The 23,710-nt window shown below is 38.2% G+C and overlaps 1 protein-coding gene across 1 annotated transcript in view; it reads right to left on the bottom strand.

Annotated features, from left to right (window-relative positions):
* The window catches only part of TTN (titin), a 275,206-nt gene that overhangs the window by 100,414 nt on the left and 151,082 nt on the right, over positions 1-23,710 (bottom strand). The window contains exons 168-192 of the mRNA XM_059395492.1: positions 22,296-22,364; positions 20,237-20,317; positions 19,229-19,300; positions 18,527-18,619; positions 17,996-18,058; positions 17,098-17,187; positions 16,219-16,269; positions 15,282-15,683; positions 14,827-15,105; positions 14,295-14,570; positions 14,001-14,140; positions 13,581-13,707; positions 13,222-13,485; positions 12,052-12,318; positions 11,652-11,915; positions 11,424-11,563; positions 11,132-11,258; positions 10,742-11,008; positions 10,374-10,640; positions 9,259-9,525; positions 9,028-9,167; positions 8,469-8,595; positions 7,528-7,670; positions 2,439-2,562; positions 1,655-1,921 (exon numbers count right to left, since the gene is read on the bottom strand). Coding sequence (XP_059251475.1) covers positions 1,655-1,921; positions 2,439-2,562; positions 7,528-7,670; positions 8,469-8,595; positions 9,028-9,167; positions 9,259-9,525; positions 10,374-10,640; positions 10,742-11,008; positions 11,132-11,258; positions 11,424-11,563; positions 11,652-11,915; positions 12,052-12,318; positions 13,222-13,485; positions 13,581-13,707; positions 14,001-14,140; positions 14,295-14,570; positions 14,827-15,105; positions 15,282-15,683; positions 16,219-16,269; positions 17,098-17,187; positions 17,996-18,058; positions 18,527-18,619; positions 19,229-19,300; positions 20,237-20,317; positions 22,296-22,364 — 4,407 coding nt within the window. The remainder of the gene's footprint in view (positions 1-1,654; positions 1,922-2,438; positions 2,563-7,527; positions 7,671-8,468; positions 8,596-9,027; positions 9,168-9,258; positions 9,526-10,373; positions 10,641-10,741; positions 11,009-11,131; positions 11,259-11,423; positions 11,564-11,651; positions 11,916-12,051; positions 12,319-13,221; positions 13,486-13,580; positions 13,708-14,000; positions 14,141-14,294; positions 14,571-14,826; positions 15,106-15,281; positions 15,684-16,218; positions 16,270-17,097; positions 17,188-17,995; positions 18,059-18,526; positions 18,620-19,228; positions 19,301-20,236; positions 20,318-22,295; positions 22,365-23,710) is intronic.

The raw sequence follows: 23,710 nt of genomic DNA on the forward strand, positions 1-23,710 counted from the left end.
GGCTACAACAGACTTTGAAAGCACTTAGAGCTGCTATTCACATATGATGCTTTTTTTTTTTTAAACACATCTCTGTAGGTTTCATAAAACTATGTGGCATACTGTATGTCCAATAGATTACATATCTGTATCTACAACCTATCAATGATCAACAAGGTTCTCCTGAATGATGGCCAGAAGGAAAATTCTCTTTGATACTCCTCCAGAGAAGGAAAGTTCTCTTTGATACTGCTCCAGAAATCAGACCATTTCCTGATACTGTCACAGGAAACACCAGTAGCAAAGAAACATTATTTTATTTAAGGCAGGCTACATAATAATCTTGGAGAAATTAGCAGAATTCAGTGATAATGCAGCTTGAAGTGCTATAACCAGTCTTGTCTATGGCTGAGAGGCAATTGAAATCACACATGCTTAGCTTTTTTCTTTCTTTCTTTTTTTTTAATCAGCTTCAAAGATGTCACACATAAGTCAGACATCTATTAGTGCAACAAAGCAATGTGTTTTGTATGGGTGGGTGATTTGTTGTTGTTTTTTATATATCTCTCATTTCATTTATTTCCAGAATTAAGTCAGCCGATGGGTAGGATCAGAAGGCTGCCCCCTTGTCCTTCCTCCTTTTAGGGCTCCTTGTGAGTCCTTCCCAGGATGATCGTTCTTGATCAGTGAAACTCTGGGACACAAATGCTGGCCAGTGGAATCGAAGATATGCTCATGGTGGCTGAGCTTTCCTGGTGTGGCAGCAAAGGAGATGACAAAGGGAAGAAGGAGATCCAAGAAGCTTCTCTCATTTGCTAAAAGCAGAGTGCCCACAAAGAAGAAAGAATAAAACAGTACAAGACACATGAGAGCACAATCAAAGCCACTATTTTGTAGCTGTTGACAGATGGGAAGCAACTAAACCAAACAGCAGCTATCGCACAAAAATACACACTGGAAAATGTTATCACTGGACAAATGAATGAGGAAGAAAAGAGCTAGCACGTGACATTTAGAAACAAGATGTATTTTTCACCAAACGAAACGGTAATGCTAAACATTAGCATTAGCGTTCTCTTCATTCACAGGATCCAAGAATCCAGGCTTCGCTCCACCTTATTTTCCCTTCTTATTTTCAGAGATAGCCTTGTGTAAGCGGGCTTTATCAAACTACAGCGGACTGGAGTGTGATCCCATTCAAACTGAAATTTCATGCTCATTTTCTAGCTGTTCCTGACACCTGAGAATTCATTTCTTTCCAAGTGGAGATTGTTTTTCTTTCTTTCTTTCCTCTTTTTTTTCCCCCTTTTTTAAAATCATGATTCCTTTTTTGTCTCTCTCATTCAATTTGTCCTTATCTGTCTCAGGATATTCCTAGGGTAGCTTTACGGCTCTAAACAAAGAGCACCTCTGCTCACTGATCAGAAGCATAGTGAAAGGGATCAATGTGTCCTTATCAGACCAGATGTAGTGGAACAGCTTTTCTTTCCTTTTCCTTCTTTTCTTTTTTTTTTTTAAACACATAAAGGATCAGGTTGTGTCAGTATTGATATTGTAAGTTGCCAAGAAAGCAGTTAGGCCAAGAAGGGCATGCAAACGGTGTCAGGGTTTGTTGTTGTTGTTGCTGTTATCAAAGAGTTGCAAATGAAAAGTCCCATGTAAGAAGAATACTTACGCACGACATTCAGGTTACAGGAAGTCTTAAAATCCTTAGCGTCACAAGTGTATGTTTTAATATCCTCTGGGGTACAGCCGTGTATAATAAGTTTTCTGACCCTGCCATCAGCCACAATTTCATACTTCTTGCTTTTGAGAATTTCTGTCCCATTTTTGAACCATTTCACCTTAGCATTTTCTCTGGATACTTCACACTCAAGGACGGCGGTGGCTTCTTCTTCAACTGTCTGGTCCTCAAGAGGCTTAGTGAACTCAACGGGGGGTTCTGAAAGAATCACACTAATTAGGCAAGGTAGTTTTCCTTTCCTTCTCCAAGAGTCTGAGCACCTCCTTAACTTTCTTCTGAGACTGCCAGGGTTTTTTTCTGTTTTTAAATTGCTTTTGTAAGTCTTGATTCCATTTGGATGCTTTCCTCTAATAATGATATTTCATCATTATTGATACATACAGAGGAAAGGTGTTTTAAACCATACGAAACATCGAGGACATAGTAGCGGAGCGTCAGTTAATAACGCAGTAGTTACCCAGTTTGATAATAATTCTTCCTCCAGCCATTTATTGAAAGCAACATAAACAGGGGGGACAGGAAGAGAAAGTAAAATATATTCTACTTCATTTTGACTTTTTTTTTTAATAGTCTGTGAACTATTTTGTTAGGCCAAAAAAGTAAAATTCGAATACTTGGTGGATTTTAATGATCTATGGTACTCCTCATAATTGAGAGTTGATGTTATTTATGAATCTCTGCATTACACGTTTTTAAAAATAAGCCTTGTAATTACCTTTCACGAAAAGGTTGGCATGAGTTTTGAAATCTTTTGCTCTTAGTTGGACTTCTCCAGCATCTTCTAACTTTACATCCCTCAGAGTAAGTGTATGAACTTTTCCTTCTGAACGTGGGACCACCTAATTTTTTTAGGAAAAAGAAAAAAAAAGCACAGTTTAAGACTATATGAAACAGCAATTCAATACATACGTAGGTACATTTAATTCACTTAGGTAAATAATTTGAAACATTTCTTTCCAAGTTGTTTTATAAGCATATATGTATATATATATATAGAGAGAGAACACACATGCCTTTGAAAATGATTTTAACCAGTTGTTTGGAATCTTCTAAGGGAATTTTAGGCTTTCCTATTTATCCTTATATAATTATTAAGTGGCCTTTTATGTTGAAATGCCTAGGTGAATTTCTATTTATACTTCTGAATATATATATTTACATAGATAAATATTTTCTTCCATTCTGCTACTGAGTTTATATACATGATAGAACTTGGAAAAGCTAAATCATGAAAGGAAGGAAAAAATTACTGGATACAGAAAGCTGCAATATTGTGATCTTAGACTATCAAGACAAATGCTACCATCACTGTTAATATTTGGGTGAGGAATTCTTGTTGTAAATGCAACCTTAGGTGGTTTGAAGAGGCAGTCTGTAGAATAATGAATTGTCCAAAGGAATACACCTCATTGGTGTGGGCTGCCATTACGTCCCATAATTGTGGCTTGCACGATTATAAATCAGCCTACAGACAGGGCCGTCGTCACAGTAGTAACGCTGAGATGACAAGGGCTGCTTCTAGTTTGCCCGTAGAAAAGTAAGGGAATACAAACAGATAGGAGAAGGTAATTAAGATGTCCTGCATCACAGTTACTTATTCAACATGATGCTTGAATGGGAAAAAAATTTGTTTTTGTAATGATGTTTCCAAATAAATTTTGGACTGTGAATTCAGGCTCTTCTTTTAAAGTATTTCAGATTCCAACCCATCCACAGAAATAGCTTATGGATTTACACATTGTTTTATCATTTAAATTCCTCTGAGGCTGCTCCAGACTATTCTGTTACCAAGAATTTGTCTCAGAACACAGTGGTTCTTGGTAAATAGCTCATTTACAATGTACCTTGACTATGTTAAAAAAGGAAAAACTAAGCTGAATTTTGTGGTGGTTTATGTTTGTAAGGATAACATTAACGGATTATCCTTTTAACATATTGTTAATCTATCATGGGTGCATATTGCTGTAATATGTGACTGATATGTAATATGTGACCAAGCTGTTAAAGTTTAAATTCATAATTATTAAAGGCCAATTAAGACTAAACTGTGCTTTCTCAGACTGATGGCCAAAGGAAAAAAAGTTTTCTCTAAAATTTTCTTTTTTTATTTCCTATTATAATCCCTGTATTTGTTTGATTGCTGTAGTTCTGGAGGCTAAACATTTTGTAAACTGAATTGAAAGGCCTGAATTAAATTGGTGTTAGAAAGTTTGTTATGAGGGGCGCCTGGGTGGCTCAGTGGGTTAAAGCCTCTGCCTTTGGCTCAGGTCATGATCTCAGGGTCCTGGGATCAAGCCACGCATCGGGTTCTCTGTTCAGCGGGGAGTCTGCTTCCTCTCCTCTCTCTGCTTGCCTCTCTGCCTACTTGTGATCTCTGTCTGTCAAATAAATAAAATCTTAAAAAAAGAAAGAAAGTTTGTTATGATAGCTTTAAAGAAAGCCAGCAAAATGTAATAAAATGATTTTACTACTTCACAGCTATATGTAAGTTTATTTATTTATTTATTTATTTTTGTGAGGGAGATTGAGAGAACATGAGTGTGGTGGGGCAGAAGGAGAGAGATAAGCAGACTCCCTACTGAGCAGGGAGCCCAATCCCAGGACTCAGATCATGACCTGAGCTGAAGCAGATGCTTAAACAACTGAGCCACTTAGGTGCCTCTCTTTAAGTTCTTTTAAAAAAGAGACATAAAAAGTAATACAAGAACAAGTTCACAAACAGCTAAACTGTTTCATATTTTAGATGGCTAAAGTAAAGAATTAAAATCCTTGTGCCAAAACAGACCCAAGGAGGACCCAAAGAATTATAATAAGGTGATCTTTTTTATTCCTGGAAAGAAGTTTAGTGACCATATATACATACATACATATATATACATATTTAAATAAAATGTGGATACATTTTTATGAATCTACATTTCAAATTAAAATAGTAGCATAGCATTTCTTACATTAGAAATAATGAGACAGGATCTATAAAGAGCTCCTCAAACTCAACACACACAAAACAGACAATCATATAAAAAAATGGGCAGAAGATATGAACAGACACTTCTCCAATGAAGACATACAAATGGCTATCAGACACATGAAAAAATGTTCATCATCACTAGCCATCAGGGAGATTCAAATTAAAACCACATTGAGATACCACCTTACACCAGTTAGAATGGCCAAAATTAGCAAGACAGGAAACAACATGTGTTGGAGGGGATGTGGAGCAAGGGGAACCCTCTTCCACTGTTGGTGGGAATGCAAGTTGGTGCAGCCACTTGGAGAACAATGTGGAGATTCCTCAAGAAATTAAAAATAGAGCTTCCCTATCACCCTGCAATTGCACTACTGGGTATTTACCCCAAAGATACAGATTTAGTGAAAAGAAGGGCCATCTGTACCCCAATGTTTATAGCAGCAATGGCTGTGGTCGTCAAACTGTGGAAAGAACCAAGATGCCCTTCAACGGACGAATGGTTAAAGAAGATGTGATCCATATACACTATGGAGTATTATGCCTCCTTCAGAAAGGATGAATACCCAACTTTTGTAGCAACATGGATGGGACTGGAAGAGATTATGCTGAGTGAAATAAGTCAAGCAGAGAGAGTCAATTATCATATGGTTTCACTTATTTGTGGAGCATAACAAATAGCATGGAGGACAAGGGGAGATGGAGAGGAAAAAGGAGTTGAAGGAAATTGGAAGGGGAGGTGAACCATGAGAGACAATGGACTCTGGAAAACAATCTGAGGTTTTTGAAGGGGCAGGGGGTGGGAAGTTGGGGGAACCAGGTGGTGGGTATTAGGGCACGGATTGCATGGAACTCTGGGTGTGGTATAAAAACAATGAATACTGTTACACTGAAAAGAAATAAAAAATTAAAAAAAAAAACAATGAGACTGATATTTTAATTAAAAAAAAGCTCTTAATTTGATCAAAAGATTCTCAATAGCAAAAGAATAATATAGTCCTTAAGCAGTGTTCCTCTATTGAAATCATGAGTTTAAAAACGTCCAAAGGATCAGCCAGTTCTCTGCATTTGGACATGAAAGCAATGAAGCCACACTTCACAGGACAAATGTACATTTCAAAAAAAAAAAAAAAAAGCAAACTTGAAGGTGGAGATGCCTCTATCACCCAGTTGAGTATTTATTTATTTATTCATTTATTTTTTTAAAGATTTTATTTATTTATTTGACAGAGAGAGATCACATGTAGGCAGAGAGAGAGGAGAAAGCAGGCTCCCTGCTGAGCAGAGAGCCTGATGCGGGACTCGATCCCAGGACCCTGAGATCATGACCTGAGCCGAAGGCAGCGGCTTAACCCACTGAGCCACCCAGGCGCCCCCAGTTGAGTATTTAGAATACCTTGCTGCAGGGAATGTGTCCTCACATGTAGCTTAATTCTCATGCTGCCATTTCAATGCACAGTGGCTTTTTCTGTCCTTGACAAAAGAGGAGACTGATTGGCTCTTACTATCTGTGTAGCAGGCAGACTGTCTGCTACTGAATTCCCCTTTAACTGCACGGTAGAAAACTCTTTTTTTTTTTTGTTCAAAGGCGTTTGCCTTCCTATTAATTACTTCACTCAGCTTTATGGCTCTTTGTTACCTGGATCCCTTTTAACATTTATTCCTTCACCTCTTAAGTTTGATTTGTATTGAAGCTTTGATGCCATCTTCGATATGATTTTTTTAAACTGAAAAAAAAGTCCTAGTATAATGTACCGCCCTTTATTTCCAACCCATGTTGGACATTCTCTGTAGGTTTTATTCCAAGAATTCAAAATTAATGGAGAATTATAAAGATAATTTAAACATACAGACTGCTGTGGGGGGCAGAACAGATAGCTCAGTTTAGGGAAATTATGTTTTGGGTCTATCTGAATGGTCATTTCAGTTTTTACTTATTGCTAACATTTTAGCATAGAAGAGTGAACACTGAGATGTGGTTATTTCCTCCATCTTTTTTTTTTTTTTTTTTTTTAGGATTTTATTTATTTATTTGACAGAGAGAGAGATCACAAGTAGGCAGATAGGCAGGCAGAGAGAGAGGAGGAAGCAGGCTCCCCGCTGAGCAGAGAGCCCATGTGGGGCTCTATCCCAGGACCCTGAGATCATGACCTGAGCCAAAGGCAGAGGCTTAACCCACTGAACCACCCAGGAGCCCCTATTTCCTCCAACTTAATGTATATTTGCACACACATGTGGATAACCTCAGAGCCCTCCTTGTCACAACTGTCAGCTGCACTGTAAATAGTCCACTTGGCATTCCAGAATTTGCACAGCTCAAAGCACTTGAGGGTTAAAAATAGCTTTGGAGAAATGCTTGAAGAGCAAATCTGCCCAGAAGTTATCTCAACTACTTGATCAACTGCCTGAAATGGAATTTCCATCTTCTCTCCTTAATCCCCTTATATGCAGAACACTAGAGAGCATGGAGAAAATCAGTCACAAAACTTAATGTGGGCTGTGGTTACAAGGCATCTGATCAGAAGGCCTTTTTGATCCCTCCTGTCTTCCAGTTAATCAAACAAACTATCACTGATAGCTAATGAGAGTTTGCCTTTTCCTCAAAAAACAAAAAACCTTATCACACTTCAAATTTTTATTTCCACTTCAATAAAAATACCATCAGGTTAAGTCCAACAAAGATGTGATAAATATGCTTTCTAATTTCAACAGAAATCAGGCTAGAGTAGGGCAGGGGAAGGGCAAGGTTTAAGAAGGGCCATTAGAAAGAACAAAGAACAAGGAACATACTGGTGGAGATGGAGAGCGTGAGAGCAACCACACGCCTGCTTTTTACCTTATCGCTGGGCTCGAGTTTCTTCCCTTTGAGATACCATTCCACGGGGATATCCTCGTAAGAGAGCTCACAGTCGAAGGTGGCTGTCTCCCCTGCGGTCACCGTGACATCCTTCAGCGGCCTCAGAAGACCAATGACTCGTGCTTTGCGAGAAGAAGAAAACATCTCAGGATCACTCATTTTGTAATTCCAAAAGAATGAATACACTTAGTTATTAATCTTCATGGTTGCTCTCTTCAAGAAGGAAAGAGCTGCAGGACTGGCCACCGTTTTAACTCTCATGTGAATGTGGCCCCTTGGTGCCGAGAAGGGGAGAGCTGGTGGCTGGAGGGTGGGTATTTGTAGGGGCCCTGCCGTTGTGATGCACGAGGTCAGCAAGAAATCTGCGCTGCATCTGTCTCTCTGCCAGGCATCAAGTTCCTCTTGCTACATGTGGTATGTGACTTCCAAAATAACTAAGACTGTGATTGGGAGAGGACAGGGGCCCCGCGATCACATAGCCTGTCCATATCCATCAAACACTTCGCACCTTCCAAAAATGTTAGCCCAAGCACCCCGCCTCCCTTCTTGAGTCCGAGTGCCCACACAGCTGAGTTTTTCTATAGTGCTATCATTACAGGCATCGAGGGATGGGGTCTTTTTGAGTGCTCACTTAGATCCTCGTGGTATGCATTACTGCTCTGAATGGAAAAAGCACATAGCAGGAGAATATGACTTGCTTAAGTTTCTTTTGTTCCAAAGGCCGGCAAGGTCAGGGAAATTTCCAAAACTTTGGAATTTGAACCTTTGTGTGTAGTAGGAGGTCAAAGAAGTAAATACAAGAAAGCCAGTTTCTGGACCTAAATAATGTTTTATAATTAATTAAATAAATCCAATTACTGTTAAGTTCATTTTCTGCAAGAGCACATCCTTTCTTTTCACTAGGAACACGTCCAACTTACGTTTCACTCGGAGGTGGGCACTAGATTTCACGTTGGCAGCTTGGAAATCCACCCCGCCAGTCTGATCCAGGCGGCAGTTGTGCAAAATCAGGAAGTGCATTTTACCTTCTTCCTTGATCTCACAATCCTGTGCCAATGGAGAAAAAAAGGTTTCATAGGAAACAATCTTTGGTATTTTTTCCAAGGCCATCCTAGCTTAATGAAAGGAATGTCACAAATAACTAGGCGAGGAAATTTGATAGAATTTTGAGCTCTTTTTCATGAAATAAAGGTGGCAGGTACTATCAGGAAAGCAAGACATAGTCTGTCTGTATAATTTGGAACCAACTAGCAGCATCACAGGATATCTGCTACCTTATACCAGTACGCCAGATCAAAAGGAAGGCAAGCGTGCCTGTCTGTGCACAGTTGTAGATCCTAGTGTCTCTCTTTGGCCTGAGGTCTGATAGAGAACCTGATATCACATTTTAAATGCCCTGCACACACTCTGACTTTTTGCCTATCCTTTTTTATGTCACACAGCTCCTCTAGTTGTTGACAAGTTCAGAAATAGCCTCACAGGTGTCTGGAGTAGTGGCTCTCCCTTGAGTTTCCAGTTGGCATGGATATCCTCCTCTGAGATTTCGGTTTCAAAGCGGGCCGTCTCAGTCTCCATCACCTCCACGCTGTGCAGAGGCCGCACCAGCTTGATCTCCCGATCTAGAAAAGGGAACGGGTGGCATGGGTCGTTAGCCTCTGGCAGAAAAAACCCCAGCAGCTTCAAGACTGGAGCTCACAGGAGTCTCCTCACCTTCAATGTTAAGCTTTCCTGAGGTCTTATCTGTCCCACAGTCACAGGTATACTGTCCAATATCTGGTTTCAAGGCTTTCTTTAAGATGAGTATGCGCTTCTTGCCGTCTGCCTTAATGACAACATTTTTGGATGGCTCTATTTCCTTCCCATCCTTAAACCATTTCACCGGCGCATCTGCTTTGCTAATTTCACACTGTAGAACCACTTCATCTTTCTCTACACCAGTGTAATCTTGAAGCTTTCCGGTAAAGTATGGATCTCCCTCTGCAAGTGAAGTATAAGTGAAAACGTCTCATTAACCACCAAGAAAATGCAATCCCTCAGAAAGTTCAAGAGGCAGCTTGCAGTGTTCTGGGCATACTTTAAAATGATACCAAGCTTTTTCTTATTTAACATGTTCATGTTCAGAAGTTCTCTGCATGTTAGAAAGGAAATCAGGGCATGTGATTTATCAAGAACTAATCCATCTATCTTACATTTTGAAGTATGTTATTGACAGTAGTTTGAAAGACACTATGAAATTTAGCTTCAAATATACTGACGTGTTCTTTCATGACTCAGCTAAATTTCAAATTCCTTAGCAAATTATGTCTACCTTTAAGCTTTAAGATTCACATTATTAGTTTTTCTTATATCAATATTTTGCCATTAATAATTTCTATATATGTTAGACTTCATATGTAATCTGCTTGATATTAAGGGGTCAAGAAAAATAATGACTTTGATGAATGTAACTTCTGTGTTTCTTCTCTTAAAAGAAGTTTGAAAACACTTTCCTAAAATCAGTTTGATAAAGTGGGGAGTAAGGAAGTATTTATAACCTTAAACACGACAGAGCTCAATAATTAAGAGTTTTATTTCTGATCTGAACTGGCTGTTTTGTGAGCTTGAGTCTTCATGACATGAAAATCTTCATATTTTTAGGTAAAAAAATTTTATGAAGATGACTGATAACACATGTGAGAGTTTCTCAAGGACAGGGACTGCTTCCATGCACAATAACCCTTGAAAGACTATCTTATACAATAGAGATTCCATAAATTTTTGCTGAGTTTAATGCAATAAATAGAAAAAAACCAAAAAACCAAAAAACAAACAAAAAAAACACCTACCGAGCACAGTGAGTTTAGCTTCTGAACTTAGCCCCATAGCTTCCACTCTAATTTGAGAGGTATCATCTATAGAGAGGTCCCTGAATGTGATGGAATGAGTCTTTCCTTCATCGTCCATCCAGACCGACCTGCTGGTGTGCAGGCGCTGGTCATTCTTGAACCACTTAACCCGGATGTTGTCGTGGGAGAGCTCCACAGTGAACACAGCACTCTCCCTCTCCTTGGCTGTTACATCCTTGAGTGGGGTGAGGAATTTGAGTCGAATTCCTAACCAGAAAAGAAAACCTCATTAATTCCCACCCTTCAGGAGGAATTACAAAAAGAAAAAAAAAATTTAAAATGTGGTCTCTTTCATAAAGAATATTTACCTTCAATGATCAATTTGGCACTTGTATGTTTATCTTCAGCTTCAAACATGTATTTTCCTTCATCTTCAAAAGCAGCTGCCTTGATCACCAGGGAATGTTTAGTGCCGTCCTTTATAAGCTCAACTTTGTCATCACCCATGATTTCCTGGGTTCCTTTCAGCCAACGGAATGTTTTGGGCTCCCTGGACACCTCACACTCAAACTTAGCCTCATCTTTCTCAAAGACTTTAACGTCACTGAGAGGCGTGATGAAGATGAGTGGCAGTTCTGCAAAGAGAGGATGGGGTGGGTAAGGCCAGATTATGCTTCCATTCATGACCCCCGGTCAGCTCAGGGCCTCGAAGTTTTGCAGAGAAAATAACAAAAGGGTGTCTGACAGGCAGCGCATACCTTTCACTTTCAGATTGGCTGCAGATTTGGCATTGGCGGCCTGGAAGGAGACCTCCCCTGTCATATCCAGCTGGCAGTTATAAAGGACCAGAATATGCTTCTTCCCATCTTCAATGATCTCACAGTCCTATTTGGAGTGAGAGGTAGAAGGACAGAGCAAGAAGAACGTCACTATTATAACTGGTGATCCTTACCAATCATCAAGACATTTTAGACCCGAAGCCTGTCTTTTTTTTTAACCTCTAACAACTAAGCAAGCCCCTGACTGTGTGATCGGATGATCTTGACTTACAGGAGAAGCAGTTAAAGGCTCTCCTTTTAACTTCCACTGGCCATGAACATCTGGTTCAGAAAGTTCAATTTCAAAGCGAGCTGTTTCACCCACAAACAATTCTACTCCGTATAGAGGTTTTTCCACTTTTATTAGTCGAGCTGGAAGTACACAGAGTTTCGTTAGGATGACTGAACACATATACTGTGTGCGTAGAGAGGGTGAGATGAAAAATTCACAGCAACTCACCCTCAACGTTAAGATTTGCTTTTGTCTGGTCGGTGCCACAGTCACACATGTATTCGCCTTTATCTTTAAGGTCTGCCTTCTTGATTTTTAGGATGCGGCGCAGCCCATCTGCCTTGATAGAGTGTTTTGTTGATGGTACAATCTCTTCACCATCTTTGAACCATCTCACTGGCACGTCTTTGCTTACTTCACACTTCAGTATAATCTCATCCTTCTCGACTCCAGTTTTGTCGTGTAATTTCACAGTGAAGTAGGGATCGGCCTCTGGAAAAGCCAGACAGCAGATCATCAGGAGAATGTGAAGATTAAAGTTTACTGGAATCACAAGTGGTAAAATACTCAACGACCACGCCCTCGCTATCCCCAAACTGGCTACCCAGTCCTCATTGGTCATGTTTACCTAAGACCTTCAGGTTTGCGGTGGAGCTCAGGTTCTTAACTTGAGCCTTTATCTGGGATATATCATCCAGGGTCACTTCTCTCATTTCCAGTTTGTGAGTCTTGCCCTCAGAGGAGATGAGTACGGTTCTGCTTGTGTGGAGTTTGGCATCATTTTTGAACCAGACTACATGCATTTTTTCATGAGAAAGCTCACAAACGAAAGTTGCTGTTTCGCCTTCTTTCACCGTTTGGTCTTCGAGAGGCGATATGAATTTCAGCCGTATACCTGCAGTGTTCAGTGTGGAGAATGTGCTTAGAAACACAGTTTACCTTCAGAAATAGTCTGCTCTAATCTGCCAACGTCAAAAGGATCCATTTCACACAGCATTTATTTATTCACCTTTTCAAATGGATCTATCCTCCATTAAAATAAGGGGGAGGGTTTCTTTTGGTGACCAAGTGACAGTAAAATTATGGTGCCCACTGTCACTTATCCCTATTAGACCTTGGTGTCTGTGGCATAAACCTTGACAGTTGGCTTTTCTCTCTGTAATTCAAGTACTCGACCTCAGCTTTGACTGCTAAGCACCCACCTCAGAGATGGCCGTCTTGAGTGAACACAATGCCAGCCACAGACTAGAGCAGCCGCCGGCTTGGGCCCCTCCCCACCATGCCCCACAAAAGGTTCCTCTGTTTCTGAGACCTTGGCTGATTTTGAAGACTGACCACTCAGACAGCTTGTTTTGTTTTGTTTTTCCTTCCCTTAATTTAACTTCCTGCTGTTATGTTTTAAATTCACCAACAAAGAGTGAGCCCATAAAACCATAGACCCCTACCCTCAACCTCAATAAAAGCAGAACCCAAGCCTGCTCTCTATCCCTCGCCCCATCCTCCAAAAACAAAAAACAAAATAGAACAAACACCCAAACCCCAAACCAAAAACCCTAACTCTGTGGCCCCACTGGTGCTGTGTAATTTCCAGGTCCTGTAGGTAATAAAACTGTCTCTTTCACTGTTTCCTGATGGTTACTATGAGGGCATCTTGCAATCATAGTAAGAATCACAAGGGCTGGTCCAGCCACAGCATTGGTTGACAGGCTGGGAATGGCACACAGCATTCTGTCTTTATAGTCATGTGTTTATGTGCTTACATGGGGGCATACTACGGCCAGATCTCATCAGCTCCTACCTGTAACAAATAATTGTGCTGAGCTCTTCTTGCCCTCTACCTCAGCAGTATAGACTCCTTCGTCATCGAACTGAGAATCATTGATAACAAGAATGTGTTTCTTTCCATCAGCAATGATATCAAACTTGTCAGATGCCTTGATTATGTCAGGTCCTTTAGACCATATCACATTTGCCTCTCGAGTGAGGACACATTCAAATCGAGCTTGTCGCCTTTCTGGAACAGTGACGTCCTTCAGGGGCACAGCAAAGTCAAGTTCGATTTCTGAAAATCAAACGTTAAGAATGAGGTTTCCAGAATGCACAGGGCTGTGAAATGAAGTCGAGTCCTCCCCACGTATTCTATAATCCCATACGTACCTTTTACTGTCAGAATGGCAGTGGTAAATGCATTAAGTGCCTGGTAAAGGACTTCTCCAGCTTGGTCCAGTTTGACTTTGTGCAAAGTTAGGAAGCGTTTTCCACCTTCTGCTTTGATTTCACAGGTCTGAAAAATAATGGTCTTGGTTAGCGTTTGAATGAGATAAGTTCCAGTGAGGAGAAATGTTTCCCATTTATCCATGTACCCATGTCTACAGATGTCCTAAAAATTACGACTAATGAAAGTGAGTAAAAATGTCTAGTCATAAAATATTTAAACGCAAAGAGTGCATCAAAATTCTTCCCCTCTTTGAGACTAGAATCCTCAAAGAACTCCATTGTCATATTGGAACATCAAACTGAAGACAGACTAATATGGATATTTTGTGTGACCTACGACTTAAATGGGAAATGACTCACAGGTGAGGGCCGAAGAAGCTCCCCCTTCAGTTTCCACTCTCCAGGAATGTCTGCCTCTGAGATTTCTGCATCAAAGCTTGCGCTTTCTTTCTCATAAATGGTAACATCCTCTATGGGTTTAAGCAATTCAACTTCACGCTCTGTATTGGTCAGGGATAAAAAAATCACAATGCTTTAAACGATCTAACAACATTTTGCTTTCTTTCCTTTTTTTTTTTTTTTTTTTTGTATGTTATTTTGCCTTATTCACACACAAAGTTATCTTTTAGAATATAAGCAAAGACTTTTTTTTACCTCCGAGTGTCAGCTTTGCCGGGTATCTTTTCCCTTCAATCTCCACCGCGTATTCATCGATATCATCTGGTGTAGCATTCTTTACTTTGAGGAATAACTGTTTTCCATCTCTTACTATCTCAGTCTTATCATTTGGTTCCAGCGGGATTTCATCATATCCTTTGAACCACTTAACATTTGGAGTTTCCTTTGCTATCACACAGGAGAAAACAGCTGTCCCCTTTGGTTTCACGTGCTGATCTCGGATAGGTTTTACCAGCCAGTCTCTGATGACTTCTGCATGAAAATGAGGTCAGAAAAAAATAGTCATGACCTGAACAAGTAACAAAAATAACTTCCTTAGTAAATTTCAGAACTTTAAAAAAAAATTCTTAAAACTGGATATAATTAACTTGCTATGATGGTTGATATTCCTCCATCTTAGATAAGGTCCGAGTCTGGGAAATAGAATTCTCTCTTCAGTTTTGTCAATATTATAAGAAGTACTAGTAAGTATAACAAGCAGAACATAATTTCCCAGACAAGTACTAACCTACTACTTTGACACAGGATGAACATTCCAGGTTGTTGGCATTTTCCACAGTAACCGTGTAGGTTCCAGCATCGAAGTCATCTGCATCATTGATGGTCAGGGCTCGCAACAGGCCGATGACGCCAGGCACAATTTTTCCAGGTTTCTCCACCACAATCTTCCCATCCTTTCTCCAGACCACGTCGCGCTCTTTGTTTAATTCACAGCTCAAGTACAGTGGCTGTCCTTTGACCACTGTGACTTCCTCTTCAAGTGTTTTTACGAAACGCACAGGAAGTTCTGTGGAGAATTTCAGTATTAAAGATCTGCAAACACTTCAATCTACATACTATCTCTTCAATGATTTAAAAAAACACTTGGAAATGAGATGTTTGGGCTCAAGTTACAAATAGTTGCTAATGAGGTGTGTTGTGTTAAAGTTTAATAGGGGTCGTATTTGGCAGGCTGGAAATTACCTTCTACAACAAGTTTAGCCGTGGAGGTCTTCTCCTTGTTTCCCAAACGTAAAACACAGGTGTATTCACCAGCATCGGAAAGCTGGACATCCATGATATGCAGCTTTCTGTCTTTCCCATCTGCAATGAATCTATGCTTTGGGCTCTCACGGATGTTGCTACCATCTTTCATCCAGCTTGTAATTGCAGTGGAGGGGGAGACTAAACATTCAAAGATGGCAGAAGACCCCACTGACTCTGCTTCAGTCAAGACAATGTCTTTGATTTCCTTCACAAACTTGAGGGGCACAGCCTTTAGCTGGTAAGTGAATGGGGCTTCATCAGGAGGCTTCTCTCCACCACTTCCTGGTCTTAGCTTTTTCCTTTCAGCTTCTATTGGTGAAGGAGTCTTTTTGGCGACACCTAATTCAAAAGAAAGTTAAATGTTGATTTAGCATTTTCCTAAGGGCCAAAAGCGCACACTTGGCTGCCTGCTGGATCAAACCAGTGATAGAGCAACTGAAAGACAAGAACAGAAAATTAAAGATGAGGCAGTTGAAAAGCCAATTGAATTTATACTGCCTTCTTCAGACAGAAAAGTGAGAAAGCACAAGGAATCCATGAATAAGAAATGTTCTTCATTTTCTCAAGTTTTAAACCAGAATATAAAATGTCCCACTTAAGGTCTAATTACTTTAGACCGTATAAATATCATGTATATGAGGACAAAGCTAAGAATTTATAGGGTTCATTATGCTAAAATATAGTTGGTTATACATAATACCCACTTGGATAATACTAGAGGTCTATTACTTGAACTACCAGAAGACATATTAGTTTTATCAGAATCAACTAGGAATGATAAAGATTGTTATAAATTTTGAAACTTTCCCCCCCTTGAATGTGAAGTTGTCCAGAGTGAATGGTTATAATTTAGGAGCAGGGAAATGACTCTTACCTTTGATGGGACCTTTCGGCTTGGCAGCCTCCTCTTTAGGTGCTTTGGCTTCTGAAATAAAAAGAAAACTCAGCATTTAAACAATTTTTAGACCTATTTTATGCTTGGTAGTAAACCAGGAGGGGTGAGTCATATTCTTTATTATAAATATTAATGCATGAAGAGAAATTGGCTTTACTTGTGTGGCTTTCATGGAGAATACTTTGCTATTTGCAAGAAGGCATATTTTGTTCAGTCTCATTCTGGTCAATGATGTGACAAAGCTAAATCACCAACATATTTAGGATTAAAAAATTGCTTTCAGCAAATGCCTTTATTCTTCTTCTATTTTTAGTCTTTCCCTTTTTTATTGTAGTAAAATAAACCTACCATAAAATTTATCATTTTGACCATCCTAAAGTATACAATTCAGTGGCATTAAGTACACTCACAGTTTGCAATCATCAACACTACCCATTTCCAGAACTTTTTCATTTTGTTAATATGCAGTCTTTTAAAAAAATATATGACAAATGATTCTTACAGGGCACATAGGAAATTGGAATATCCATGGGCTGCCTGTATGCATGTCCTTAGAGGGTCTGTCTTCTGAGTCTTCATCAGCTTTGAACACATTCATTACTTAATTTCAAAAGCATATAAAGCAATGATGCTTTGAAGGAATGCATATTCCAGTCAAAACACAGTATGTACCCAGGGGTGAGAGATCAGGTTGGGAAAGGACATCAGAGGAAGAAAATTTAATCCAGAATTTATTACCCTTCCCTCCCAGCTGATGATGCCTCTTTCAACAAAAGAGGGTCTGCATTTTAATGAAGGATGAAAACTTTTATTAAGCCACCAAAAAAACAAACAAAAAGAAAACTGCAGAAAAACTACCTGCTTTCTTTCCGACCACGGGCACTGTCACTGGGGCAGCGATGGGGGTGGGTGCTGGCTCCACGGGAGGCGGTTTGATGACTTTTACTTCTGTAAAGAGATGTCCATTGCATTAATGTGTCCATTCATCTCTTCCTAAAATCTCACTTGGTGGCCTATTTGTCTTTTCTGATGTAACTTTGAAATTTTCAAATCACTAGTTTTTCAGAGAATAGTATATTCTAACTAGAGCATGATCTATATACAGTATAATGTAATAATATATGCAACATATCCCAATATATTTAATTATATGGAATAAAAAATAATATACTCTAAAAATACATTGGGACATTATAAATCCTCTGAAGCATGCTGACTTTTACTTCCTTGTTTTTTTAAATAACTACATATTTATTAAAAACAAACAGGCTCAAAGCGGTGTTACTTAGACCAAGTTCCCAAAATGGGACTTAATACCCAGTCTAATAGCAGTTTCAACCTCCCTACAGATATGTGACCTTAACTGGTCCGCCAGCAAATTTCTCTTTCTATCAGTGTATTGGGTCCTCTCTATCTCCCCAAAGAAAGAATGAGATCATCTACATGATAAAACAAACAAACAAACAAAAAACACCCCCCCCCCTTTTTGCCTCTAGCAGACAACCTCCTCTGCAACAATCCTTGTCTTTTGCTCAAGACTATCCTGTCCTCATCCTCTGTCTATAAAAACCGCCACTCTGCATTAACTCCTTGGAGTGCCTCTCTATTCAACAGACAGGGTGTGCCCTCTTCACGAATTATTTTGTGAAAGCCAGTTAGATCTTCGCATTTGTTTGGTTGCATTTTGTTATCTGACCCATTATTTGTAAGAAGCATGAAGGAATATGCTATTGACATTGGAGTTGGGCTTGCTTACCTGGTTCAGGCTTTGGTTTTGGTTCAGGTCCAGGGAGAGGTATTGCTGGCTTAATTTCAGGCACTAAAATAATTCACAGTTGTAAGCAGGTTATTTGAAGTTTTTTTTTTTTTTTTTTTTTTAAGACTTCTGAAGTTTTTCACAAAGTTAAACCACAATTAGGCAGACCTAATACATCTTGGGAGATAGTGGAATTTAAACACCTATGGTCAGTATATCAAGTATCTGATCTAAGTTTATTTTGCATCTGAAACAAAATACTTGGAAAATATAGTAATGCATTTTATTGGTTCTAGTGTTATGCATCTCATTATCCATTTCCCCCCTAGTGCTTAAAACTTATTTTAAATTTAACAAGTGGGTGGTCATTAGCCAAGTGCACCTAAGAGTGAAATGATAAAGAAAATGAAAGCATATGCGATAAGTAGATTAAGGGCCTGTGTTCAAATCTTAATGCCAGTGTGATGGTTTTTTAAATGACGCATATTTGTATTTTTAGAGACAACTAAGAAAGTACCATTAAGTTTGTACCTTTAACTGGTTCAGGAACTGTCCTTTCCCTTTTTGTAACAGTACCTGGAGGTACTTCAGCCTCTGGAACAGCTTTCGGAGGTGGCTCTGGTACTTTAAGAGAATGAGATTATTTTCTAGTGTTATTTGAATACTTAGAAATCAACAGACCTGAAATAATCAAATCAAACTATTTTTCGAAAGCTCTCTGAATGGCTTTTAACAAAACCTTATATTATATCAGTTCATTTCTATTTTCTCCCCTTGACTGTGCCTCAATTTATTTTACTCCACCCACTTACATCCCAACTCCGTGAGCTCTCCCTTCCTAAATCACTTCCATAACAGTTTCCAATAAATACACCCTTTGAGAATAGGCTAATGATAACAAGGAACCCCATTAAAAGACCCCAAGTTCTGTGCCACATTTGCCAACACCCTCCTATGAAGCTATTTTGCAGCTGACCTGATTATTTCATAGTCACTGCTACCAGAAAAACAAATGGCAAAGTAGTAACAGCAATGAAGTGTGGGAAAATACATGGATGGATATGAAAATTACTATAAAGATATTTAAACAGACAGCAGACGATGGAAAGCACAGACTGTTTCACAGACAAAATATGAAGCTATGTGTATATTTAACTCCGATGATGTTTATAAGATAAACCTTTTGTTAAATGTCCATTTTGTTAGAAGATAATTGTTTACTGAGATTCCTACCTGGTTTTTTAATTTTTTCTAGTTTTTTAGGTTCTACTTTAGGTTCTTCTTCTTCAGGCCTTTTTCTTAGAACTTAAAAGACAAAAAGGTTTATATGTAAACCAAGACAAACAAACTAATGAAGATGTTGAACACACCTGACAAATGCAAATAATACACAAAGCAAGGAAAATGAAAAGCATGCGACCTGGTACACTGGCCAATTAGCCTTTATGCTAGAAGTGCTTGTTTTTTGTTCTTGTTGTTTTTTTTTAAATCAAAGGTTGTCAAATTATTAAAATAGCACTGGGAGTCACTTTCCATCCATGTACATAGACAATCTGTTGTTCAGAGACAATGCTGTTGCAAAAATGACCAAAACACCAAATGAATAATTTGAATAGTAACAAACTGAATTCATAATTCAACACTGGTAATATAGGGAGGAGTATTTAAATAAGTATAAATTTACTTAAGTGGAGATATCCAAAGAAATGTAGTCTAGATACCCATAATTCTGTGTAAAGAAAATGTTAGAACTTGATTCCTCATCTGAATATCTTGCTTCCAATTCTTTAAGATTTTATTAGTAGGAAGACATGTTTAGTTTTTTTTTTAAATATTATTTATTAGTTCTGATGATTCTGTATCACACTTTAAAACTGAGTACTGAATTTAGACTTACAAAGTTTGGTCTGATTTAGAATATTTAATAGGTTTAGTGTATTTTACTGCATAATTTGACTATGAACATGACAGCTGGGGTCATTATTATTAGCTTAGAGTATGATCAATTTAGTTATATCTATGCATGTAAACTCTAAAACTGTGAACGCTCACAAAATTTCTGTCTCCTTTTTAAAAAAGCTATGGAAATGATAGCCTTCCCAATTTTCAGTGCAATTATAAATGAATTTTGATAAATAGGTAATCCGATTAAAAGAAAACCGAGAGACAAACATTTTTGTAAGCTTTCAGGCCTATTTTTTGTAAATTTAATGCTAACAAAACAACTGAAAAATACTATACCGCTTTTGAGAACAACTTCTTCCTTTGGTTGAGGTTTAGGTTCAGGAAGTAATTTGCGAACTTTCTTTTCACCTCCAGGCACTTAAAAGAATATGATTTCAAATTTTGAAGTAAATTCATATAAAAGTAAATTTCAACAAGAAAAAGGTCTCTTTCAAAACTAGTTAACTATAGTGCATGATTTTTGTTGCAAAATAATATCACAGAATTTAAAAGCAAATAATATACTTCAAATTATTTCCTATGCAAACATTTTTCTAGTCTTGTGACAAATTGTTGCATTTATTGCAAACAAATATAGTCAACTTAAATGAGGGTAGATGTTATTCTATATTGACTTTATGAATCTTTGATCAAATACAGGGTTCTTAACAGTATCCTTGCCCTAATCTATAATTGTAGATTGTTCAAATCTACATTGGTATCTCCGCAACTGTCTATTACATTAAAATGATACTGGTGTTCACGTCATTATCCAATCTTCTCCACAGGTGAGAGAAGAACCCAAGGGATGTGGCTGATGACCTTGATGTTGGGAAAGGACTACTCTCACTTTCTTAACTGAAGGGAAATATCGTTTCTTAAGATCTCCTTTTTGAAATAATACTAATCTAAAATTATAGAGCTATAGAATTTAAGAGCTGGTGTTGGAACTCATTTTTAAATAAGAAAATGTTCTTGACTTTAGACTAAAAGGGACCCAAGGAATTCTAAGTTCATCCCCTCTTGCATCTTTGGTGACTGTTGGGTGTGATGGATGATATTATATGGAGCAGCCTCCTCCTTCTCCTACAATCCTCATGGATTTGAGTGGAAGAAAAAGAAATGCTTGGTGATGGCTGACCCACCTTACCTCTCTAGTGATGTAGCCAATGAAAGTCAGTTTGAAACATTATTGATTTGTATAACTTAATGTCCTATTTGTTTACTCATGTGAAATCTGAGCTTTTAGGTATTTCTAAAAAACTTCCCATTTGGTCCTGTAAGCAGGATATTTGCAATTTATTAAGTAGGTTTTTTGTTTTGTTTTTTTTTGTTTTGTTTTGTTTTTTGAGTAGGCTCTGGAGCCTACTCTTTGCTTTTGTTTTTCTGTATTATCATTTTATTTTTAAGGTCTTACTGACATTTGAGACTCTGGTACAGAACACACCATTACAGGTATTATTTTTAAAATTACTAAATGTCATTACATGTCATTTTCATATTTAAGTGGCTCTTCCTTCATTACTAGTTAACAGCCATAGTAATATTATTTTGTGGTATCCATTTTATAAGTCAGAAAATGTATATTCAGAAAGGTGATTTTTCTAAAATTCCAGAGTGAATGAAGAACATTCAATTTATGGGTCTGGATATGTTAATTACTTAACTAGAATGCTGCTACCCATTTTAGTTACTAGAAAAATTAATAACTTTATTTTTAATAGAAAAATTTCTAAAATTTAAGATCCATTTATTTTCTTTTAGGGTCTAACTTTGCTCATGGAAAATACTGTGTCAAGAGAAATGAATTTTGAAAAATGACCTGCAGCAATCCTGAATGCTCCCTAAAGTTCCCAGTGAGATCTGTATGTCTGAAAGAACGTCTTGGAGTCAGTGATGAGAGAATGACAGGAAAGCCCTAAGGAAGTCCCTACAAATCATCTCAATAATATAGAAGGAGGACATGAGTTACTTTTAGTACCCTAACACTGGCTAAAATGCTGTTGTTCAGGTGAAATTCCAAAGCCTTCTTCTATTAGCTCTCTGCATTTTAACCTAAGGTGTATCCTGAAGCTAATTTCAGCTAACCAGTAACATTTAATATTTTTAAGTCGAGGAAAATACAAGAAGACATATGTAGATGAAACAGATAAACAATATCCATGAATGTATGAAATTTGATGGGAGACAAATGAAGCAACACTTATGAGCCAGGGCCATAAAAACTATAAAAATATAAGAAATAAATGAAACTACTCTGATTTAAAAAAAGAAAGAACATTCTAGAAGACAGGAAGAGGAAGGAGCCTGATAGAGGGATGCTGCATAGAAATGCATTTTCCAGATTGTGAAATACCTTTCAGAGGCTTAAGCTCCACTTTTTCGGGAACTTCAGGTTTTTCAGGAACTTTCTTCTTTGGAACAGCTTTAAAGAATATAATCTTAATTTTATTATTTGTATATTTATACTAATCTGAAGCAAATTATTAAATATCTGCTCCAACAGTCAAAACCAAGCTTTGCTTACAGCCAAACAGCACCAATAACAGCCAAGAGCAGCCACCAAAGAACACACAAGAAGCGTTCAAACCATGAAAACATTGCCCTTCTACTCTGATGGTGAGTAGTAAGTTTAAGCCTGGTGGAGAAAGAAGATAATTTTTGTTCTTTGCTAGAAGAAGAAATTTTCCTTTAAGTATAAATTTATATTAAGGAAAGTATATTAAGCGTGTGTCTTCATGGAGTATGAATCAACAGGTACCCTTGTAAGATGTGCCCATTTTCTATGGCTGACTGAAAATGCCAGAAGTTACCCCTACTGGTCAGTAGGGATAAAGAGAGGCAAGAATCATGAGAAGCAGTTTTACTCTGGAAGATTCTGGCTTTGTACGCGTATAGGTAAGCATGGGAAAAGTGCCCAACTAAGATTATACCTTTTTAGATTGAGAAATCTCACAACACTAACAATAAGACAACATTGTATTACCATAAAAAGAGTAATATGCTTTTACCAGTTTACTTGAGCTTTTAAAGATGTTATTTTTTTAAGGTTTTTTTTTTTTTTTTTTTTTTTTTTTTTAATCAGATAGAGATCACAAGTAGGCAGAGAAGCAGGCAGAGAGAGAGGGGGGAAGCAGGCTGAGCAGAGATTTGGGGCTCTATCCCAGGACACTGTGATCATGACCTGAGCTGAAGGCAGAGGCTTTAACTCACTGAGCCACCCAGGCACCCCTAAAGATATCATTTTAAGAATTAAGTAATACTGTATCAATTCCAAGAAATATCTAAACACAAAAAAGGATGAAGGGAAATTTAACAATGAGAAGAGATGCTGGATACAAAATGTATTCATCATCACTCTTTCTGGCTGCTCCACAAGACAGTTTGGGCTTTGGTTAAGTCGCAAAAGGAAAAAAAAAATGGGGTCACAGTGATGGGTCATTCATATGCTTTCGTTTGATGGTATATGAGCACATATCAGCTATCAATGCCATAAATATATTTCTTATAGTATATTTAAAAACACATGAAATTCTTTAGGAACAAAGTTTTGGCTTTTGTATAAATTTGTTACTGCAACTTTAAAAGTTTCATGCAACGTTTTCTCATACATTCCAAATGTGCAAGATCCCAAAGATAGGCATAGCAGTCGCACTCTGAAATCAGAAAACCCTTTCTCCATAAGAACGTTAGCTGGACAGCTCCTGCATCCAGATGTCCCGGAGGAAGGTAGCAGTGAGCCAGGCTGCGCATTCCGTCAGGCATTCCTGA

The sequence above is a fragment of the Mustela nigripes genome, chromosome 3, assembly GCF_022355385.1.
Source record: "Mustela nigripes isolate SB6536 chromosome 3, MUSNIG.SB6536, whole genome shotgun sequence".
NCBI classification, from domain to species: Eukaryota; Metazoa; Chordata; class Mammalia; order Carnivora; family Mustelidae; genus Mustela; species Mustela nigripes.